Source organism: Sminthopsis crassicaudata, chromosome 3 (assembly GCF_048593235.1).
Source record: "Sminthopsis crassicaudata isolate SCR6 chromosome 3, ASM4859323v1, whole genome shotgun sequence".
In the NCBI taxonomy this organism is placed as follows: Eukaryota; Metazoa; Chordata; class Mammalia; order Dasyuromorphia; family Dasyuridae; genus Sminthopsis; species Sminthopsis crassicaudata.
Genome location: NC_133619.1, coordinates 33080397 through 33105545, shown reverse-complemented (window position 1 = coordinate 33105545; position 25149 = coordinate 33080397). Strand labels below are relative to the sequence as shown.

Genomic DNA, 25149 nt, shown 5'->3' with positions numbered 1-25149 from the left:
TAGTTAATAAGTGAAAGGGCTAGATTTAAACCCAGGAAATAATGACAAATCTAAGTTCTCTTTTCATCATACCAGGGGTTCTTAATTTGGAGTCTGTGAGTTTCTATTTTTATTCTGATGACTACTTTGCTGCCTTACTTATATTCCTTTGTAATCTTACACTTAAAAAATATTAGACCATTCTTCACATAAGTACCTTTATCTTCCTAGACATCAGTTTCTTTATTTACAAGATGATCTTTAATTATCATTGGTAATTAGTGCACTAAATTGTGAGCTCTTTGAGTGTAGGAACTACTTTTGCCTTTTTATTTTTTTGCATCCCTGGCACTTAGTACAGTATCTGAGACACACAGTAGGCATTTAATAAAGTTTAAGTGACTTACTGATTGAACAGATACCTTTATGAGGTCACTTCTGACTGGTGCTAAGAAAATTCGATGGACACATTTTATTTTTCTATGAGTTTCTTGATAAAAGAGAAGGCAAAATATTATCATGGTAGAGATGGGCATTAATGGTACAGTAACAAATAGATTTTCCTTAGCCAACTTTCTATGAGGTTCAAGTCTACAGTTGTAAACCTTGGATTAGTAAGTGCCATTGAAGAGTTTAATGTTTTATTTTATCTTCCAGATGTACTCTAAATTTATGACTTAAGATTGTGCTTACTTTTGGTAAGCTATATATCAAAAAGTGTTGTAATATAACTTTGTGATTTGCTTTTATGTTCAAAGTCACCTCATTAGGACATTACTAGATCAGATACAGAGATCAGTCATGTTTGTATTCTAATGGAAAAAGCAAATTAAGTTTTATGCCCTATAGGGCATTGATAAACTTTATATCAGTTTAATTTTGATTTTTTAAAAGATTGAACTTGAACAGAAAACAACTTTTTTTCTTTTCTTCTCCCAAATAAGTATAATTTTTTCCTCTGATTTTCCAATAGTAACTGACAAATATTGTAAAAACTATAAATCCCTTATCTTCAACATAAAGAAGATCCAACTCACTTCCAGTTGATCAATGATGGACAGAAACAACTACACCCAGAGAAGGAACACTGGGAAGTGAATGTAAACTGTTAGCACTACTGTCTGTCTAACACTTATACCTTCGGAATCTAATACTTAATGTGCAACAAGAAAATGGTATTTACACACATATATTGTATCTGGGTTATATTGTAACACATGTAAAATGTATGGGATTGCCTGTCATCTAGGGGAGGGAGTAGAGGGAGGGAGGGGATAATTTGGAAAAATGAATACAAGGGATAATATTATAAAAAAAAATTACTCATGCATATATACTGTGGAAAAATTATTAAAAAAACCTATAAATCCTTGTAATGTTTTAGCTAGAGATCCTTCTTATGGAAAATCATTTTGTTGAAATGGCTCAAATTCAATAGTTAAAATTACAAGGATCATTTGTTGCTTATGTTTAAGATTGTTGATTCATTAAGGATACTGGCTCAAGGGGTGTTCAAGTTTCTTAACTGTAAGTAAATTTCAGAAAGCCCATTACTACCTCTGAGCTTAATAGATCTCCTAGAATGATACCATTGGACTGTTTAAGACTCAGAAGTCTTTATTCTTTTAGATTAGGAACCTGGGGACCAACTGTATTGGCTTAAAATGAGGTTAGTTACTCTCCACTGTTAACCCAAGAAAGATCCCAACCTAACCCACACCGAATAGAGAACAGAAGTATGCAAAGCAAATTGTCAACTACGCCAAACAGAAAAGGTACCAGATAGTATAAATAATTCTGCCTCAAATTGTGTTGCAAAAGAATTGTTCTTTGCTTCTTTTATTATATGAATATCTGAACTTTTATGCATAGAATTTTGCAAAGCATGCAGCATTAATATATATGAGCTTCATGGCAACCCCATAAATATAATTAATACATATTATGTATATATTATATATGTTATATTTAACTGTTATATATACTACATATAAATATCATATCATTCATTTTTTGTTTGTTTTGTTTTTTAATTATGCTGTTTTTACTTTTGGATTCTTAATGTGTACATATTTTTAAACATTCATTCAAGTATTTATTAAACATCTACCACGTGCAAATATCAAATATCAAAAATGACGCAGTCATTAATTTGTCTTAAAGAAACTTATTTTCTACTAGATAGTCCAAGCCCCAGCCAGCATGAAATCCACTGGCTAGTCCTCTATGTATATTATTAAAACCAATATCTTTTAAGTCTCCAATGACAAGCTCATTAAAATGATCATGGTAAAGAGCCCCATTCCATAGAACACATTAAATTTTAAAGCAATATGATTCCAATCATTTCTAAGCTGGGCTATTAAATTATAGCATATGTAGGATTTACAATTATTTCATGCTGCTCTAAGAATTTCAATTTATGATTGTTTAGTTTTACTCACCAGGAAATGAAGCTCCCTTGAGATAACCAACAACATTGGTGAGTTTCTTGTATTCTGTGACTGTCTGAACTTTCATTGTGACGATTCTGATTTCTATAAGGGAAGATGCATCAAAGAGCAATTTTAATACAATTTTCCTACCTTTGTTTTCATTTCTATCTATTTAAATATTTTTCATTACTCAAAACATGAATGTTGTTTAACCAAGTTTAGCAAGGAAGATGATATGCCATATAATTTAAATTTTCAGGTAACTTTACTTATTTTAATAAAACATTTTTAAACAGAAATTATATATATATATTTATATTAGCAAACACATAGTACATATATATATATACATATATATGTATGTATTTATGCATATCTCACACATTAAAAATTACAGAGAAATAAAACACAATGATTAATCAGTCTTGATTCCAGATGACTGATGTTGGAACAAACTTCTTTTCAGGAGAGAGGTGATGGGCCAATTTTGTATACTATTATTAGACTATTATCCATCATCATCACCATATTAGTGTTTTTTAACTGATTTTTCTGTTGCTAGATGAGGCTACCAGGAAGGCTTGGAAAGAGTAATCACTTGAAAGGAAATATGATGTAAAAATCAAAATGCATCAATAAAAATATAATATACATTTCTATTATTTAAAATAAAGCATAAGAATCATACGTGTTTAACATATATAGGATTGCTTGATGTCTAGGAGAAGGGGTTGGCAGGAGAAAAATTTGGACACAATGTTGTACAAGGGTGAATGTTGAAAACTACTTTTGCATAAATTTTGATAATAAAAAGCTATTATTTTAAAAAACATGCTATAAATTAAAATTAAATTAAATTAAGCATAGTAAATCTATCACTATAGGCAGTGAGTTACAGTAGGAAGGGATCTTGCTTCAAAGTCAGGAAGGTTAAACTCCCAATTTTTATATATATATTGTTTGCTTGACCTTAGGCCCAGGCCTTACTCTTTCCTACTTAAGACACTTCATATCTCTTTTTCCTGTCTTTCCTGCCTCCCTCACCTAAGGCTAATGGCAGTCAGTCACTTATTGCTTTTACCTAAAAGTACCTCCCTCCTCCTGGCCAAATAAATTTGTGGCTTCTGGTCTGAGATTGAGAAATAAGAGAAAAATGCTCTTTACATTATCTATAAAAAGGTAAAAACAAAAAGTGCAGATGGGTTCCAAAAGAGGTCCGAGAGGCTCTTCTTTGGCTAACCCAGACAAACTTTATAGTCTTTGAGATATCTCCTTTAGTTCCTCAGAAATCTCTGCCTCTCCCATTCCTTCCTACCCCTACTCTCTGAATAAACAGGACCTGTTTTGTCTTCAGTGAATTTTCAAACATTTTCTGATGTTGGACAATCCAGACCACTTAGATCTCTTGTCTCAGCCTTCAATGCTAATTCTTCAGCACATATTAAGAATTTTATTCACCTAAGCACTGCAGGATTCTTGGCACTTATGTGGCATATTAATAATATACATATGATTTATGATACTAATGGCCCCAAAGAGTATTTGTTCTTTAGGATTTTTCTTTCATTCATAGTATCCCGGTATCTTGCACAGTGCCTTGCACACAGGTGATGCTGAAAGAATCTTTAAGGACGATTAATTCTAGACAGCTAAAAATTTATAAATGGGGGAATCCATGCTCAGGGTATAGGAGCCTTTCTCTGATTCATTTTGAATGAAATGGGACAACCACATGACAATCATTCAAATCTTTGTCCTTCAACTCCGAGGAGGAATTATCCTGGTCCAAAAGATCAAATGAGTTTTTGGACAGACATTCACTTGTAATAGACCAAATAGCTTAAAATTTTACCTTTTAGATTTTATCTAATTTGATTCTAATAATAATACTGTAAAGTAGATACTATAATTATTATTAGCTTCATTTTACAGATGAGGAAACTGAGGCACAAAGAAGTGCAGTGATTTGTCCACAGTCAGAAAGAGAATCACAAATAGTACCTAAGCTGCCTTCTGTAGGAGGCCTTTGACCATTCACTAGCACACAATCCAAGGTTATAGCTTATCCCATATTACAGCCTATAGACATACACAGAACATGGTGTGCATTTGTGTACATGTATACAAGATACGTTGTCCTTCATTCTGAAAGTGGTCCATGACATCAGGGGGTGATGTTGTGACATGCAAGTAAATTGGATTCAGGGAGGGCAGTGCAAGGTCACCTGTCTGACTTTCTTCTCCAGAGCCATCTGGATGCAGATCTGGACAACTGGAGATGGTTCTCACAAGATATGTACGTTTATATACAAGATATAGATAGCTATAACTACAGATAACATACATACATATGCATTGTATTTTTGTACACACACATATATATATATATATATAAGATGTGTGCATATATATGAAATATGTATGCACAATGTGCATGTGTATTTATGTACATATACACAAATATGTGAATATTTATACATGATACAAGTTAATATAAACACAATATACATGCATTGTGTGCACACATAAGTTATTTATATGTTTGCATGAAACATGAATATATGGGCACATGCATGTATTTGTGCACACATGTATAAGAAATGCACATATATACAAGGTAAATGTGTACTGTGGCATACAATATACATGTATATATGTGTACATGCATATACAAGATAAGCTTGTGTGTGTGGAATCCACATGTAGATACAGGTGTATGTGGTCAAATATGTATGCATGGACACACACATAAGTTCCTTTAGGAATTTTTCTTTCTATCTCTAGAGCTTAGCACAGTACCTGGCAAATAGAAAGCATCTAAGGCTCTTGTTCACCATTGATCATGTGAGTAACCTACAAATCTATCAGTGGTGGATTAGGGAATATGGTGACTTTCTACTTCTATCCTGCTTTTGGGGTATTAGATCCTTTGAGGTAAAGTAGGAGTGACCAACTATGCTAGCAAGATGAAGGCCCCTGTGTGCCTTTTGTTCTCTTTTCTTTTTCAAATTGGTGAGCAAACAGCTATAACCATGTGGATGTGTTCGGGGTCATAGGCAATATTGTGAGTCCCAATGGTCTAGAACAGAGGTCCTCAAACTATGGCCCGTGGGCCAGATGTGGCCCGCTGAGGACATTTATGCAGCCCACCGGGTTATGGCAAAATCAGACTGGAAGTGACATTCGTGTTAGCAACGCACACTTCAGGCACTGGGCTGAGGTAGTGGAGACAGAGTCCGAGGGACAGTGAACTGGCCCCCTATTTAAAAAGTTTGAGGACCACTGGTCTAGAAGGTCTGGAAGTCCTGGGCCTATCAAGCAGAGCTGCAATCTGGCAAAATTCTTCCATCAGAGAAGACAATCCCTGGTGAGAAGAAAAGTTCAAGCCTTGGTGTAACTGGCCAGTTGATGTTTTTCAGGAAAGAACACAGAACCAAGATGAAATGTCACAACATTTGTTCAGTAATCTCACATATTGCTTCATGTTCTAATGAGGTTTAAGTATCAATATTCCAGAAGAGTATAGCAGTACATTTTAGTTAAGTCACTTAATTCTGTGTTATCTTTTCCCTGAAAATAAGAAGTTCTGTTTATATTTAAAATAAATCTGTCCCATACCTGATTTATGATTATGTTATGTTTATGTTAATAATATTTCTTTTTTTCTTCTCACTCTGAGGAGATTCTTGGTTAAAATTCAAAACCCAAGTTCTCAGTATATTGGACCTGGTGACTATTGTGGGAGTATAACAAGCCAAAGAATATGAAAAAAAGATAGTTGTATCCCCCTCATTAGAGGCCAAGCTTCCCCCAGGACTGAACATGGTCTCACTGCATAAATGGCCCCGTTTAGAAAATGGAGATAGCTGAATATTGTAGCCCAGTGGCAGCTTTAATTATTAAACAACCATGAAAATTCTATTTAACAAAAAACAAAAACAAAAAACCCTTTTAATCTAATGATCTACATATTTTGCTTCATTCTGTGCTCAATTATGGCTACTTCTGGAAATAACAGGGAAATTTTAAAAGCTCAAAGGCCTTAACTACAAGACCACTCGGAAGGCTGGGAACAAGGAGCTGGGGTAGCAGGAATCCAGCAAGGCTTCAAGGGGAACTTTCTGAAGCAGTTTAAAATACTAAAACTATATTATTTGCATGATATATTTATTCAAGGTAGCATTTCCCAAGCCTATAGCTGTCAAATGTTATCCAGTCTTAAGAATGGATTTCATGATTTCATGAATGTTTTGGATGTGAAGTATGACTTCAAATCTCCTGAATCTGTTCCTTTCCAGAGAGCTCTTGTATTGTGTGGATCGAGGAGGTGTCAAAGTCAAAAAGCATGAAATCAGGTGTCGGGTTTTTATATACTTCAGCCATAGGAAACAAAAAAAGGGGCACTATAAGGCAGCAGCCAATCCATTGTGCCCCTGACTGATTCTGATGTTAGTTTCACACCAAGGTCTATGGAAGTTCTTCCAGTTGCTCTGTTTCTTCCTAAATCTGATTCAGGTTAATAGGAAATCAGTTTAGTGTTTCAGCAAAAAGAGAACCAGCAAATATGGCTACTGGAACAGATTGAATGCTGGGCCATGGATGGAATCGATTTGCTTGGCCAATTCTGTCATGAGCTCTGGAGGCAACGGGGGAGCACAAAGGAAAATTAAATTGAAACATGCAAGTTCAAGTAATACAGTTTTTGGGTTACCAACTATAAGTCAGAGAACACCAGTGTCTGTGAAGAATTAAAAATGAAAATCACTCCGGTATAAGGAAGGTAGAGGGTGTGAGCAAGCAATGAAGAACATGAAAAAGAAGTGGGGTAAGATATCATCTGAGGAATGGAAGAGTGAAGAAGGTGGGCTGGCAATGTGGTGAGGGATTACCTGAGGACAGTCTGTGTGTTCCACTGATACCCTAATAATGTCAAAAGAAAGCCAGAAAGTCCACCTTCTGAAAGATAAGGATTTCCTTCCAACAAATAAAAACAGTCTTCCCCCACTGAAAGCCACTTCACTTGCACATCATGATCCTCGTAGAGAGCAAATGACAAACAACAACAATCCAAATGACCAGAAGGCCTTTAGGCCTTTCCATCTGCCCTGTGACCGAAGTCTTGAATACATGTCTCTAATAAAAGTATGAGACCTCAGACTGTGTTGTCTTTATTTTTCAAAATTGTATTTGCATGCCCACAGTGTTTGACATTTAAGTAAATATTTAAAATATGCTTTTTCATTCAATCACATTCCAAGGATAAATATTTGATGAATTGGAAAAATAAAACAAAACAAAAATGAAGTCATTGAACCTTGCCTCCTTACCCACAAGTGGTCTATAGATTGAGAACTAATAACAATATTGGACATTTATAGAGCACTTTAAACTCTGCAAATCATTCTTTATAAGTGTTATCCCATCTGGATCTCCATATCAACACTATGAAATAGGTATAACAGTTACTATTATTTCCATTTTAGAGATGAGCAAATCAGTTCACCCAGGAAGCTCAAAGCAGAGCCAGAATTCAAATCCATGTCTTCAAAGTCTACTGTGTCCAGTGGCATTTCAGAACTTCTCAAAATCAGACTAGAATTCAACTGAAAAAAGCTCAAAGGCAATCGAGTTGCTTGATCAATTTTGACCTCATAACCTTTAGATGATATCAGATAACAGAAATGTATCTGGAAGCGACAGCTCTTTGTATCTGGTAAGAATCCCAACAAAAGTAAAGGCTTCAGTTTAAAACATCTCAAACTAAGGTTTTCAATGTAAGTGACAGAAAGACACAGAGGTTTCTTCGATCAGATATACAAAAAGTAAAACTTAATTTCTTTTAAAGATCCATGACAACAAAAATCTCACTTCCCAATGCTTCTTCTCAGAAGGAAGAGCTCAAGTGTCCTGACAACTTTCTCTTTAGTATTGATATTTTTAAAAGGTATGGAAAGAACTATTTTAAGAGCTACATATGTCCTGCAACAGCTGTTTCTGATGTATGACAACAACAAAGGTTTAAGGGAGGAAAGCTCATTTAGCTGAAGACTTTCTCCTTAAGAAAAATGCCCCGGGCTCTTTAATGTTATGAAGTATATCGTTTTAATTGTTTTTTTTTTTTTTTTAAACACTTCCTAGCATATATTTTTAAATTGGAAAGAATGAAAAGTGCTCAAATTCAGCCACAGAGAAACAAGCAACATGATATTATGAAGATAAATGCATTAAGATATTATAAAATGAATATGCTTTTAAAGAGTAATTTAAAGTCTGCATTGAACACTATATTTCCAACTTCTAAATAATTCATGCTACCACTGGGGGATTTTATAGTGAAGAAAATAATGTTATTTTTATTTCCTTCTCTCTTAGAACAATTAACACAGAGAGTATTTTAAAGACCTTCTCATTGGAGCCTCCCAACGATGTGGAATGACTACATATATTATCCCTTTTTTATATGTGATAATATTGAGACTTAGTGAGCTGGCCACTGAATAAAAGTGAACACTGATATAGTGCTTTAAGGTTGATAAATTGCTTCAAATTCATCATCTCATTTGAGCTCATAAGAACCCTATAAAATAGGGCTTATTGCTTACTATTTGCTATTGTTGCTCTTATTGTCTACAATTTTCAGATGAGGAATATGAGACTCAGAAATGTTGCAAGACTTAGTTATGTTCATATCCATAGCTCATAAGGATCAGAGACACATTTGAATCCAGCTCCAAGATATAAACTCTTCTATATTCCTCACATTACTTTAAATAGCATTGACTTTCTTCAGACATAGAGGAAACACTTTTTTTGTGTGTGATAGAAAAATATTTATTAAGCTTTTAAAATAAATTATGTGTTTTTGATAAAAGCAGACGTTCATAATGAACATACAATGCAAGAGATCATGAGTTTGTTTCCTATGGTGCTGACAATGAATTAACTTTTTAAAAGTTTAATTTAAAAAAAAAGAAAAACAAAAGCAAAGCAATAACAATCACAAAACCAACAACTCTTCCTCAAGGACAATTTAAAAATGTGTTGTTGCCTTCTAAAGCTGTCCCATGTCCCTCTGGGGGCTGAGAAGTAGCATTAATGCAGCCCAAGTGACCACAGGCCCCAGCTCCAGAGGCTTCCAGGGCAGTCCCAGCAGAGGAGGCTGGAGCTCTCCTGTGGGCTTGGCTAAACTCAGGGAGGCTATTGCAGGGATGGCTTCAGAGGGCTGATTTGTCTCTTCTGCTGTAGCAGCTTTTGTGAAAGCTTTCCACTAAAGCTGTAGATTTCTTATAGCTTTCCTCAGGTAGAGGGAGCCTGAACCCACAATTATGAAGATACACATCCTTATGTTAAATAGGATATAATAATAATATTAATCATAATTAATTGATAATTAATTATAATAACATAAGTAGTAATAGGAATATTAAAATATTATTAATAGAATGGTAATAAAATAATGATTAAAAGAACTCTGTCCAGAAGGACTATATTGGAAGTAGATTCTACAACAAGACACTGGATAGATGACAGACTGAATAATAGATAGCAGGTCTAAATAAAGAAATAACTATCTACAGAGTTGTAAAAAGAGCATTAAAACTGGCTGCACTGAGCCTGAGTTTGAATCCTGGCTCCTTTGCTTACTATATGTGACCTTGGACAAGTCAGTTAATCTCAATTTCCTTATGTGTCAAAATGAGAAAGGTAAATTAAATCACTTCCAAGATCCCTTCTGGCAATAGAGCTCCAATCCTCAGATGCTATGGGATAAAAATAGCAGATGAGAGGCTGGTGTAGTTATTTAACCATTTGGACCAAAGATGTAAATAAGGAAGATGGTAACTTGTATTTGATGGAACACTTTCACTACATTGAAAAAGAAATTAAAGAGGGAGAGAGACAGAGAAACAGACAGAGACAGACACAGAGACAGAGAGATACAGAAACAGACAGAAAGACAGGATGCACAGAGACAGAGACAGAGACAGACAGAGAGACAGAGACAGAGTGGATCAATCAGAGTACAGGAGAGATAAAAGGTATAGAGGTTCTACTGGTATACAGGATTTTAGAATTATACATTATGAAGGGAAACATGTGAAGATGTCCCCAAATTGTGTTTATTTTTCAGATTCCATGAGAATTTCAACCTGTCTTAAAGCTCAATGTTTTGTCGGATATAGAATGTTTAGTCTCATTCATCAAAAATTTTTTAAAAAGTACCAATCTTCTTCTGCACTGACATTTCCGGTTAATGGCAATTTAAATATTTCCTGAAATGCTTCTTTCATATCAGTTCTGAGCTCATCACTCCTTGTCAATTTATGTGTAATCATTTATCCATTTGATATTCCACAAGCTGAGTCCTCGTAATACCAAAATATGAAGATTTTTTAAGTAGCAGCAGTAGACCAACTGGCTGACAGAGCTGTAAGTCAGAGTACCTTCAAATAGGTCAAGGATATAATTTATTCTTGCATTATATAGCTGGAAATTTAATTCTTGCTTAAGAGTTTATTGAAGTGTGAAGAGAAAGAAGTTACGTCTGGATATCCTTTTTATGTAGGATAGGTGTAAAATGACTTGTATAATAACTTGTCATAGATGATGAGAAAATACCAAGAGGTTTCGGCAATAGAAAAATCTGACCTTCTATTCCTCGTGAGGGACTGATCATCTCCGTGTAGAACCTTACTTTAATTTGATTCATTTCTAATTTCTACTCCCAGGTAGTCACTGCTGGATTAAAAACCTTTTTTTTTTTTTTTTTTTTTTTTAAAATCATCATACATAAGGCTCTCCACCTAAGACTGAGAAAAACTACTGGGAAAACCAATATTCTTTTTGCATCTTAATTGAACTTCTTAGTGATAGACCGATAACAAATTGATCAATTGAGAGAATTGGAGAACGCTGAGAATGCTTATGCTCAGGCAAATAGAGTAGAGTACATGTACAGGAAATTGACTCAGTTCAGACAATTTATTCCTGCCCTTTCCCTCACTATCATTCCCTCTTTCCTTACTCTTTTTTCTCAGTTCTGTCTTAACTGCCCAAATAATTTCCCCCACTTTCTTCTCGCCTCTTATAATCAGTTTCATAAAGGTCTTTGCATTTTGTTTCCTGTACATCCTTCCACTGGATTGTCTAAATGGCTTTGGGGGGAGAGAGAAAGGAAGGGAATAAGCATTTATTAAATACTTACTATGTCTCAGACACTGTACTAATTATTTTACAAATATTGTCTCATTTGATCTTTACAACTCCCCTGTGAAAGTAGGTGCCATTATAACATGCCTTTTACTGTTAAAGAGACTGAGTCCATCAGAGACTTGAGGGGCCCCTTAGCTAGTGAGCATTTAAGAAAAGACAAGTCACATTTTCATGATTTTAGGCCCACCTGGCTATATCCATTGCACCACCCAACTTTGGACAAGATTGATGTTGAATACAAAGCTGTGAATGAGTGGAATGGGTAATCATTTTATTTGCACAGGCTTCCTGGATTCCCAGAGTGGACTGGAGAATTAAAAGTTGTATCCCACTACTTAAATATGACAATTTCCTCACTACTTTGTAATGCAAGTTTCATTTTAAAGCACAATTCATAAAATTAGTTTTTTAAAATCAAATTCTATTATACTTGTTAAACAGTACAATATAAAGTTATGTAAAATATACACTAAGGATAAAAACCTACTACATTTGGTTTGAAAATTTCTAAGTATCTTGTGCTTATAATTGAACCATTTTCTATGATTCTTCTCCATGTTAACATATATGTATATAAATATGTGTGTCTATTATACACATATATGTGTGTACACACACACACACACAGTTATTGTTTCTAAGTTATTCAGGTCATGTACGACTCTTTGCCACTTCACAGACCTTAGCACACCCTTCTATGCTCCACTAATTCCCAAAGTCCATCCAAGCTCATGTTCATTGCTTCCATAACACTATCTATCTATCTCATCTTGTGCCGTCTCCTTCATCTTTTGCATTCAATCTTGCCTATCAGGGTCTTTTCAATAAGTCTTGTCTTCTCACTGTGTAGCAAAAATATTTAAGCTTCAGCTGCAGCATTTGTCCTTTCAACAAATAGTCTGAACTAATTTCTTTAAGTATTGACTGATTTGATCTCTTTGCTAACCAAGAAACTTTCAAAAGTCTTCTCAGGCCCCATAATTCAAAAGCATTAATTGTCCTTCTCAGCTTTTCTTATAATTCAATTCTCACAATCCTACATTGTTACTGGGAAAAAAAACAGAATTGTGACTATATATGAACCTGTATTGGCAATGTGATTTCTATACTTCGTGTGTGTGTGATTAGACACACATAGATAAAAATATGATTAATTTATATATTTTGAAAAATTTTAAAAAATAAATATACTCACCAAAACCCCCCCCACCAAAACTATGAAATGAATCTCTTCTAAAAAAATCAAGTTTCCAGAAGATGGCATGGAGGGCGAATTCACAATTCCTTTAGTTTATTGTTTAATCATTTCAATCATATCCAAGTCTCTGTGACCCAATTTAGGATTTTCTTGGCAAAGCTTCAGGTGTGTTTTGCCATTTCCTTCTTCTGCTCATGTTACAGATGAGGAAACTGAAGCAAACAGTTGAATGATTTGCCATGTGTTACACAGCTAGTGTCTGAGAATGGTTTTGAACCCAGTTCTTCATGATTCAAGGTCTGGTGCTCTTTCTAATGTGCCCTAAGCCTTCATTTTAATGATCCAAATATGCAGATTGATCAGTCACTAACTCATTCACCTAAATTAAAGAGTTAGAGCATTTGAGAATTGGAAGGGACTCAATGGTCCTCTGAGGGTACCATGCAGGAAAGCGATCTCTACTGTAACCTATATCCTCTAAGTGGTCATCCATAATTTTCCTTGAAATTTCTAAAGTAAAGAAACCCATCTCTACTCAAGATAACCCATTCCTCTTTTATACAGTACAAATTGTTTACTCCCCTAACCCAATCTCCTCATAATTCTCACCATAACAGATCAATACCAAAACCATTGCTTCTGGAATACATATCTTACATAATTTTGCTATGGATCAATTCACCACTCCTGTGACTATCCCTACAAAAACTTCTCCCTGACCACAAATATCCTATAATTATTGTCTCCTCATTATAGATTATGTGCTCCTTGAGGATAAGAACTTGAGGTTTATATTTTTATCACTGTTCTGATAAATGATAGATACTTAATGAATTCTTTCTATTAATTAGCTATTTCAGAAGGTTTTTTGTTTTGTTTTGTTTTGTTTTGGTTTTTGCTTGTTTGTTTGTTTTATCAAACCTAAATTTGCCTCTTCATTTTTTGCCCAAAGCTCTGGGTTCTGCTCTTTGAGATCAAAAATAACCAATCTTTTCCCACTTCTGAATAACTATCTTCCAAATATTTGAATGTTCTGGGCCAGGCATCCTTAGTTTCTTTAACCCTCCTTATATAGCTCGAACTCATGGCCAGTGGAAACTTGTAGTAACTCATCTCTGAATGTTGTCTAGTTTCTCAACTCGCCCCTGAACTCTGCCTAGTTTCTCAAAACGTAGATCTGAGAAGTAACTATTTTGAAGTGATCCTGGCAGGACCAGGGGAATTATAATCTCACTATTTCTAGGTATGCAGCCCAGTAGGATTCACCTCTAGGATACTAATTTAGAATAGATAGGAACATTTAGAGATTATCTGGTTGATAAGGATGAGGAAACTGAACCTGAGAGGTAATGTCCAGCCTCACAGTTGATAACTTATAGAGTCAAGATTTTAATTCATCTTCCCCATTTCTTTCCATTGTCCTAAATCTTATTCTCTATGCTGCTGAAATGACTGAGCCATGGAATCCTTAACGACAAATGTCTCTGAATTGACATGAGAGAGGGATTATTGTACATGCCTTGAAAATATCAGGAGGCACAGATCGCTACTTGGAGAAGTGTAGGATGGTAACTATCAGTGTATTTTTAACAAACAGAATGTGGGGTCACACTAACTCCTCTTCCGTACAGACCGGCAATGCAACAACAATGGAGAAATGAACCATACTCCTGAGGTCTCCACCTCTAAGCCCTGACCCAACAGATGATTTGTGTTTTTATGCTTTGTTCAAATTGATGACGAGTTTGGGAGGGTAATAATCTGTATGACTTGGCAAGGGCTAAGTTTGAGCAGGGAACTATCCCAAATCCATCCTTGTCTCTGGCCCCGCCTTCTGTAATGCCTTCCTCATGTTCTAGAGGGCAGGGGGTTCAGGTAAAATCTGTGGGTACAAATGTTCCCCAGGTATGGATGGAAAAGTCTTCACTTTACAAATAGAAGACAAAAAAACACCATTTTTTTTTGTTTATTTATTTAAGTTGCTTTTTAGAACTCAAATGTCGAGGCTCAAGACAGAAAAAAAAACTCTGACCCCTGGCATTCATCCTATTACGGGAAGCAAAGATTCTTTACTTCTAGTCTTCCTCAGCCAACAAGCCTTGACAAAATACTGCAGCTCGAGCAGCATCTACTGAGTGATGATGCAGAAAAGATGCAGGGATTTTTTTAGTCAATTGAAGGAACTAGTTTTGATGACTCCTACTAAAAAACTCTATTTCCCAGCTCCCTAATACCTATTACCTACTGAATCTTCAAAGAAGCTGAAACCTGGGCCCACCAAACTAAGTTGATTCCCATAAATGTATCCATCCATTGCTTTTTCTGCAGAGCTGGATGGAAGGATGGGGGATTTAGAGCAGTTCATGGCCCTTGGCGTGGGTGGGCTTCTTTGTTGGAGCATTTATCAGGTATTTCTTCCTGCCATTTCCCCAAATGTGTCCTCCACAGAATTATAGAGCAGGGCCACAGGATCACCCCAGGCAATCAGTGCTTATTAAATAACTATTGAGGGCCAGATATTGTGCTGGATGCTGGGGAGATTGTGTCTATAAAATGTCTTATATATCTGTATACATAAACATAAGAATATGGCAGCTGGGTAGTGGAGCAACTAGAGGGCCTGGAGTCAGATTAAATCTGGGCTCAGACACTGTGCTAGCTAGATGATCTCGGGCAAGTAACAACTCCATTTTCCTCAGTTCTCTCTTCTGTAAAATGAGATGGAGAAGGAAATGGCAGCCAAGAAAACTCCAAATGGGATCATGGAGATTTAGATAGGACTCAAGGACAACTACAATTACACAAATGCATACACACACAATAATACATACATGTAAATACACAATGCATCCATGTACATACATACATAACATGCATTGTGATTGTGTGTATATTTACATATACACAATATATATTTGTACATGCATAAATGTCTGAGAATGGTTTTGAACCCAGTTCTTTATGATTCAAGTCTAAGGGACTTAATCCCACTGCCTAGCAAAGTCATGTGAAAGACAGAGTAAGAGATAACATGGACCTCTGGAGTTATTGCATAATCCTCAGAAGACCATAAGTCTGAAGCTATGAAAGATCTCCAAGGCTGTCTAATGCATCCCTTCTCCAGTTTTCTAGATGAGAGAACAGAAGCCCATAAATATTAGGACTTGTCTTGGATCATACAGAGGACAATCATCAGAGGTAAGGTTTGAATCTTGTTTTTCTGACTCCAATCAGTGATGGAAAGGGACCTGACCAAGATCATTAGCTAGTGAACAGTAGAAACAGTCTGTGTTGTTCACTTTTTTCCTTGTCTGTTATGGTTTTTCTCTCTCAACATGATTCATAAAGAAATATATATTTAAAAAGTTAATATACATTGTTACCAGAAAAAAATAAACACTTAAAAAAAAAAAAAGACAGAGAAGAAACAATTTGGGATTCAGATTCTCTGACTCCTCTTCAGCTCACTTCCCACTGAAGAGCATTCTCCTTCACAGGCTGGACTAGTTTTAGAACTGAACCCCAGGATGCAGAGATAGACAAGGTTGGCTTACCATCCTGTGGGAACTGCAGAGGCTTGCAGGCGCCAGTCTGACCTCGCTCCTTGGGCAAAGCAAACAGTTTGGCAGCAAGAGACGCGGAGATGGGCTGCACCAGCAAACGTGTGAGGTCCGTCCGGCTTTCTCTGAAGCTGCCATCTGCAATAAGAAAAGCAGGAGGAGATGCTCAGGAAGGGAAAAACACAAAGGTTTCCAAAAAGATCCTGAACAGGAACTGGTTATCCTAGGGCTACAAAGCATAGATTAGCTGTGACATGCTAAAGAAAGGGAGTCAGTAACTACTCAGCTCTAACTCAGCTCCTACAACTCAGTTTCCTCATGTGTTGAGTGTCATCAATATGACAAAGTTTGGAGGTGTTGTGGGTGGTGGTGGAAGGAGGAGACATGATTTCAAAAGGATCTGTGTGCTGGAAAGTAAAGAAGAAATAAGATTCTTTGTGCTCCAAAGTCAAAAGAAGGGCAAAACATGTTTATGAAAGTAAGAAGCTCCCCCAATTAGTAGGATTCTACATATATCCTGACTCAAAGGGGAAAATTACACATACACAAACATGATTTTTATGTTTCTATGTATACAAATATCTGTATGTACATATGTGTATCTCATCTCTTTCCTTTCCCTCACTCCTTCCTTCCTTCCACTCCTTCCTTCCTCCTTCCCTCTATCTCTGTTTTTCTCTTTCTCTATCTCTGTCTGATTCTCTGTCTTTCTTTCTCTGTCTCTTGATTTCTCTCTTGGTCTCTCTGTCTCTGTTTCTCTCTCTCTGTCTCTCTCTATACACACATGTATACATACACATATGTTTATACACACAAACACATATATGCACATACACATATAAACATATATGTGTACACACAAAAATATATGTATACATATATAAACATATATGTGTGCATACACACACATATATAAACACATATACATGTGTGTATGCATATATATATATACACACACATACACACATACATACATTTATATTTGTGTATTTGTATGTTCAGAAATGTAGCATCAAGCAGCCCACTGCATTTTCCAATATAGGCCAATATTTCCCTTGCACTTTTCCTGGGGATAAGCAATACTAAAAATTTTGAACAACTTAATTTCTCAGGGATGCAAGGGGTGAGGTGTTTTACATTTCTGTGATCTAGGCATCAGAAGACAGGCCATATACAAATGAGAAAATAAGTTGTAGAAGTGCTTTCCTAATTTATCACCTGAAAACTACAAGGCTACAGAAAATGCTAAATGTCTAGGTTTTAAAGTTTACTGAAGAAAAAAAAAAGCCTTCTCTAAGGAATAGGAAGAGTCATTCCTAAGAAAAAAGAATTCTAGCTGTTTCTCTGGAGTTTGGGTGAGGATCATTTATATTGTAAGCTTTAACAAGTATATAATTTGTAGAAGAATAAAACAACTCAAATCAATTCAATAAGCATTTGTTTATCCTGCATTCATTAAACTATTTCAATGTTATAACAGAAGAACACATTTCAATTTAATTCAATTTAATAAAAACTTCTAGTATGATATTAGAAACACAAAAGCTAAATAAAATAAAATAAAACTAGCCTGATTTCCAAGAAGCTTAAATTCTATTCTTTAATTTATCAGTGGAGGAAAGTAAGTCATTATTATGCTGATTTCTATGATAAAGAAGTCAGGACTCAAGGAGCTTAAGTAATCCAAACCCTTTCACTTGCACATCTACTTGGGCAAGTGATTTAACCTCCCTCCTCAGTTTCCCCTTTTGTAACATGAAAACATTTAAAATGAGATAGGCTCTGAGGTCCCTTCCTGTTTGATTTCTCTGATCCTATCTTCCCAGACTTTTACACAAATTCACACATCATTATGCATGGGAACCAAGGTTCAAATCCAGCTTTTTCCCTAAAGCATTTACTTTGGGCTTTGGAGGACATTTCCTTTTCTCAGATCCATGTTTTAAACTTCTGATAACTAGATTTTGTATCATATTTTTTATCTTGCTTAACCAAGATTGAGAACATTAACAATAAAAGAACCAAATATTAAAAATCATAAACTAAATAATACATATTCAGACTTATATATTGCTGGTATGATAGCTCATTCCTATAACCCTTGCTATGCAGTTGATTGAAGTTGAAGGATCATTTGACCAAAACCAATCAGATAGCCGCACTAAATTCAGGATCAATATGGTGTGTCAGAGGGAGGAGGGAGCCATCTGGCTGCCCAAGGAGGGAAGAAGACGTCTGGTCAGAAATGGAGCAGTTTGAAACTGTTATGCCAATCAGTAATGGATCAGTTCTGTGAGCGACCTCTGTCCGGCTAGTCTAGATGAGCTAGAAAGACCCAGTCTCAAAAAATAGCACCTGGAATAAGTGCTTAGAAAATATTTGTTGATTGTTCTAATTTATAATTTCATTAAGGTTGAGACTTCTGGTAAAAATTATTTAAAAACTCAATCCTGAAATTTCTACCCAAATAATTCTCTGATAAATTTCCACAAAATAATGCTGGAGAATATCAGTTATAAAGATCAAAGATATATATGTATCATACACACACACACAAACACACACATGTATGTGTGTATGGATATGTGTGGATGTACAGATGTGTGTGCATATATGTACACACATATAGACAATCCATCCAGACATATATGGATATAAACATATATGCATACACACATGCATGTGCTTATGTGTGTACATATGTGTATGTATATATAGTTTTTTCTTTGCTAAATTGGATCTCTGATCTCATGTGCATGAAAAACTAGCTTCAATCATCGGACCCTGTCCACATTGGTCCCTTCTTTGTAAATCTGATTATTTTTTCCCACAATAAGTTAGCCACAGGGTGTCTACCCAGCATGCATATAGTCTTAGGTAGTTTCTCTCTATATCACAAAGGTACCAGCAGAACACAGAGATAGCCCATTGGTCATCCCTTACATACGCTGCTTTCTTATCATGAGCACATCTCTAATCCTGTTAAGACTTTTCAATGTGTTACTAATATCCATTTTGCTTTAAAATAATATATTTTGAACTTGATCAAATACAAACTTCAATAAATAAAAATGATCTTTTAGATCTATCTCTCTGTTGATAAAAGACCATTAAATGCACCCCCTTGATACTCTAGAATGCCCTGCTAATGATGTGAAATAATAAATTTTCAAAAGTTAAATATGGTGATCCCTATACTCTAATTGTACATACCCACAGCTTTGACTTTCTCCTGCATTACTAATAGACTAGCATTAGTTTTGAAATATCTGAAGTGAGTGGCTCATTAATTTTTCACCTTAAGCTTAATGGAAATTTGACAAACAGTTCACTGCTGAGAACAGACACTAAAAGCAGGACTTTACTGAACACTAAGATTAAATTATAGCAAAAAGTAAGAAGAAAAGCACATTTTATTAAATAAGATTAGCTCAGGGAAGAATTCCATTGCCCTCCATTATATGGAGCTTGTATATAAAATCTTAACACACTTCCACTATTTTTATTCACTTATAATTTTAAGCACCTCGATGAACTACCAACCCCAGCTTTATCCATAGGAAAAATAAGACAAAGACACAGAATTCTTGTGTGAAATCCAGAACTGAGATTTCTATCTTTTTTTTTTTTTTTTGTCATACTCGATTCTTTGTCATTTTTGGAGTTTTCATTGCAAAGATAATAGAGTTGTTAGACCTTTCCTTCTCTAGTTCATTTCACAGATCAGGAAATTGAGGCAAACATAAGTAAGTGATTTGCCCAGCATCCCACAGCTTAGAAAGGATCGAGGGCAAATTTGAACTCACTCCAGGCTTAGTACTCTGTGCACTGTACCATTAAGGTACCCAAAGAGCTCAGATGCTAATGAGCAGAAACAAAATCTTTGCTGATAACAATAATTTTTTAAAAAAGTAATATAGAAAAAAAAAGTAACAGAGTATAGTACAATCTCCTAATACACATATGCTACTTTAAATTTATAAGTTATGCTCACTGATTTAAAGGGAACTTCCTAATAATTAAAGCTTGCCAATAGAAAAATGTACAGCTCTTGGATATAGTGGGTGGGTGAATGAATGAATGAATGAAAGAATGAATGAAAAATATCTTCCCCCAAAGGTTGGATGTTTAGCTATCAGGAATATTGTGAAGGAGATTCTTAAACAGGGATGATTTGGATTATTCAGCTTTCACGTCTTGAGATTCTACATTTCTACAGAAACTTCAAGAGCTTCCAATAACTCATTCAAGTCCCAAATACAAGCAAATTGCAGAGTTCTTGGTCAGTAAGAAGGCAGATGAAATTCAGTTGTATGCTTTTTTGTAACATCCTAAACACTTTTATGATGTACTGAAGGTTTCTATTGGGCCAAAACCTATGGCATATCTTAATTATTCCAAGCTGATGGAGTCACATTGATTAGTGATAAGGGCATGATCCTAGATAAATAGGCTGAACACTTCCATAGTGTTCTCAACAGACCATAATCATTCAATGCTGAAGCTATTGATCATTTACTTCAGATTTAAATCAACCCTTTCTGGGGAACTTTGTGGCCAAAGAAGAACTACAGAACATTATGAAATGCAAAATGAATAAATTGGGTCACATTAAATTAAAAAAGTTTTTGCATAAACAAAATCAATGTAGCCAAGATTAGAAAGGAAATGAAAAGCTGGAATTTCTTTCTTTCTTTCTTTCTTTTTTTTTTTTTTTTTTTGATAAAGGCCTCATTTATAAAATATATAGAGAATTGAATCAAATTTATAAAAATGCAAGCCATTCACCAAATGATAAATAGTCAAAGGATATGAGCAGACAATTTTCACACAAAGAAATTAAAGCCATGTACAGTCATATGAAAAGATACTCTCACTATTGATTAGAGAAATGCAAATTGAAACAACTCTAAAGTATTATCTCATATTTATCAGATCACCTAAGATGACAAGAAAAGATAATGATCAATGTTGGAAAGGATGTGGGAAAACTAGAACACTAATTCATTGTTGGTAGAGTTGTGAACTAATTCAGCCATTTTGGAGACCAATTTGATACTATGCCAAAAGAGCTATAAAACTATGCATACCCTTTGATCCAGAAGTGTCACTACTAAAAACTACAAAGAGATCACAAAAGAGGGGAAAGGACTCACATGTGCAAAAATGTTTATAGCAGTTCTCTTTATGGTGGTAAGGAATTGGAAACTGAGTAGATGCCTATTAGCTGGGGAAAGGCTGGATAAGTTATGGCCTTTGAAAGTAATGGAATATTATTGTCCCATAAGAAATGATGAACAGAATGATTTCATAAAGGACTTAAAAAGACTTATATGAACTGATACTGAGTGAAGTGACCAGAACCAGGAGAATATTATATACAGTCACAGCAAGACTATGTGATGATCAATTATGATAGACTTAGCTCATCTCAGCAATGTGGTCATTCAAGACTTGGGATGGAAAATGCCATCTGCATCCAAAGAAAGAATTATGGATTGAATGCTGATTGAAACATAATATTTTTACCTTTTTATGTTTCTTTTGCTTTCTTATGGTTTGTTCTGATTTTTCTTTTATAATATGACTAATATGAAAATATGTTTAAAATGATTGCACATGTAAAACCTCTATCAGATTGTTTGCTATCTTAGGGAGAAGGAGAGTAAGGAAAGGAGGGAAAAAAGAAAATTTGAAACTCAAAATCTTACAAAAATAAATGTTGAAAGCTATCTTTACATGCAATTGGAAAAATAAAATACCATTGCATAAAAAAATATAGTGGGATATGAACAAGATTCAGAGAATATGGGCACCTTTAAATATATTTATGTATCAATGCAGGGGACATGCTCTTTTAAGAACTTTAGAATTGATTTATGATATGGGAGACACTGGCACAACTGCCCAGCATGGTGCACCCTCATTAGAGAAGGTGCTGTGCTCTATGAGCAAAGCAGAATTGAAGTAGCTCAAAAAAAATGCAAGATGTGCAAATTTAGGGAATTCACTCTAAATGTGCACTTGGGCTATTTGTGCCCATATTGGCCTGATCAGCCACAGCCAGACACAGTAAATTGATTTTAATATAGTAATGTCATTTTTATCCTCTTTGAGAATGAAAGATGACAACCAAGCACATTTGCTATATTTTAAATTTATGAAAAAGCATAATTCATATAAGGAAAATGGTTTAAATTGGTAAAAGCAACACCCACAGCAGTACCTTTGAAAAAACACTGGAATTTGGGGTCAAGATATTACTCCATCCTTGGTGATGGCTTTGGCCAAATAACAATATTTCTTTGCTTCAGTTTCCTCCACTATAAAATGACAGTCCCTTGTAGTTTTAAATTATGATTCCATGAACCTGTATCACTTTAGTAAAAATTTATTAATTGATTCATGGAAGGCATCTGTAGCACGCAGACATCACGTGAAGGTATTTTGTGCCTCTATATTTCAGTTATTTTTCTTTGTTAGTTTGCTTTTGAAACAAAGTAGCTACAAATATTATAAAACAAATTTTCAGACCCATATCATGGGGTCCCATTATAATCTAAACTTTTGGTCAAGGCTATGGAAAGACATATCACAGATCTTCATTTTGTTCCTCACTTCATGGGGGTAATTTTTAATAAGTTAGATTATACATCTAGAACTTATTTCTTAGAGGTCAGGGAAAAGTAATTTTTTCCCACAGAGTTATAGAATCCTATTTTATGATTAATTCCAAATCTCTTAAGCAAGTAGGTCCTGTTTTGGTGAAATTCACTTGATCCTAATGCTTATTTAAAGTACTATTAAAAACTGTCAGCCTTATTTCCTTTTGTATCTCTAGTTAGTGGAATAGAAAGCAGCACACTGATTGTGTAGGCAAAAACCACACTGACATATTCTGATGCTGCTACAACTTACAGACCCCCTGCTGAAGACAAGTTAATTAAACATAGAAATAAAAGGGAAACACAGAGTAAAAGTATCTAGTTGGCTCCTTTTTCTTACTTAGCTTATTATGGCCATTGCAATTGATTCTGGTGATGGAAAGGGAAAAAATGATGGCAAAAAATGATAGACAAAAAGAAATGATTACTATCTAGATAACTGATAGTAAAAAGTTAAGGCATTTACCAAGACAATTAAAAAAAATTAGTCATTTTCAGTCAAGTCTGATTCTTTGTGACCCCATTTAGGATTTTCCTAGAAAAGATGCTGAAGTAGTTTGCCACTTCCTTATTTGTTTATTCATCTGTTCATTCATTCATTTATTTAAAGCTCATTTTGCAGATGAGAAAATTGAAGCAAATAAAGTTGTGACTTGTCCAAGGTCACACAACTAGTAAGTATCTGAAGCTCTATTTAAAGTCGGTTTTTACTGACTGCAGCCCCAACAGTCTATCCACTGAGCCACCTGGCTGATTCCAAGGCAAACACTATGTGCCTGGCACATAGCAAACACCATAAATGTTAGTTTATTGTAGTAGTTGTTATTGTTATCATTTAAAAATTTGCAAAAGATCACTCAACAGTAAGCATCAAGGTTATATTTGAACTCAGCTCCTCTTAATTCCAAGCCAGGGTTCTTTTCAATCTTTTTCTAATTACAATGAAGTCATAATAGCTGTTTTTATCCCAGAATAGCATTTAACAAGTTGTCACTTAGTGGGTGCTAGGCATCATCTAAGCTACAAGGAACATTTAGGGTTCAATTGTTAAACTAAATTATTTCAAATTTGATATGAAATTATATATAATATATTGATTGTTGATTATTGATATAAACTAATATTTACAATCAGAATATTAAAACATGTCACTTCTTGTTTTAATCAAAGCATCAATATGGCCACTTCAAAACAAAAAAATTATTTTGAAATTGTCAACCAAAGTTGATTGTTTATTGAAAATACACTGCCTTGGGATATTTTAAAACACACAATAGCTCATTCTCTTATATGACTGAGTTCTTAACCAGATTTTTTAATATTCAGTTGCCTTTTTTAAAAAAGAAATTGAAAATTCATATTTGTAAAGCTAATCCCAAACAAGTCTGTATTCAGATTCCGCATACACTATTTTTAGTCTATTTCAAAGGGATATTTGGATGCCTCCAGTTGATTCAATGCACATTAACCATGAACATTTCCATTTCTTTTGTAACTATCAGTACTTTTCTGGGACTGGTCCCTTCCCTGAAGCATTCTAATAACATGAAAATTTTGAAACCATAAACTGTATCATAAGAATAATAAGCTGTGGGCTAGACACAAACACAACTCTTTTACATTTTATTTCTTTGAAAGTATTCTCAGCTTGAAAAATTGGGATGATTGGCCACCTGCAAGCTAAATGTAATACAGTTATAAGCAATTCAAATTCCTTCACATGTTTTTTATTGATAAGAGTCTCATTCTAAATTTGAAAGCAATGAGTGTTGGAATGATTTGTAAAGTTTCTTGTTTTGGAAAATGAGTGTTATGCATTTTTTTTAAAGCAAAAAAAATGAACTTGGAGGATTCATCATTTTTTTTATTTAGAACTATGCAATCATTAATTTCATACAAAATTATTTACATATAAAAGTATATTCAATTTAATTAGAAATATGATTAGGCTTCCTAGCAATTTAGTATTTCTCAGGTAGTAACAAGGAGATCTGGTTATTGAATTGAATTGAATTTATGCTTAACTTTTATCCCCAGATAGACATTTTCTCTAAGTATGATGGGAATCCTGACATAGCTCTGGAGGCCTTCTGACTGAG

General features: G+C 34.8%; 1 protein-coding gene across 7 annotated transcripts in view; it reads right to left on the bottom strand.

The window, feature by feature from the left end:
• The window catches only part of NAALADL2 (N-acetylated alpha-linked acidic dipeptidase like 2), a 1407963-nt gene that overhangs the window by 334336 nt on the left and 1048478 nt on the right, over nucleotides 1–25149 (bottom strand). For all 7 annotated transcript variants that reach the window (XM_074298220.1, XM_074298221.1, XM_074298223.1 and 4 more), the window contains 2 exons: nucleotides 16380–16523; nucleotides 2424–2516 (listed from right to left, as the gene is read on the bottom strand). In XM_074298220.1, coding sequence (XP_074154321.1) covers nucleotides 2424–2516; nucleotides 16380–16523 — 237 coding nt within the window. The remainder of the gene's footprint in view (nucleotides 1–2423; nucleotides 2517–16379; nucleotides 16524–25149) is intronic.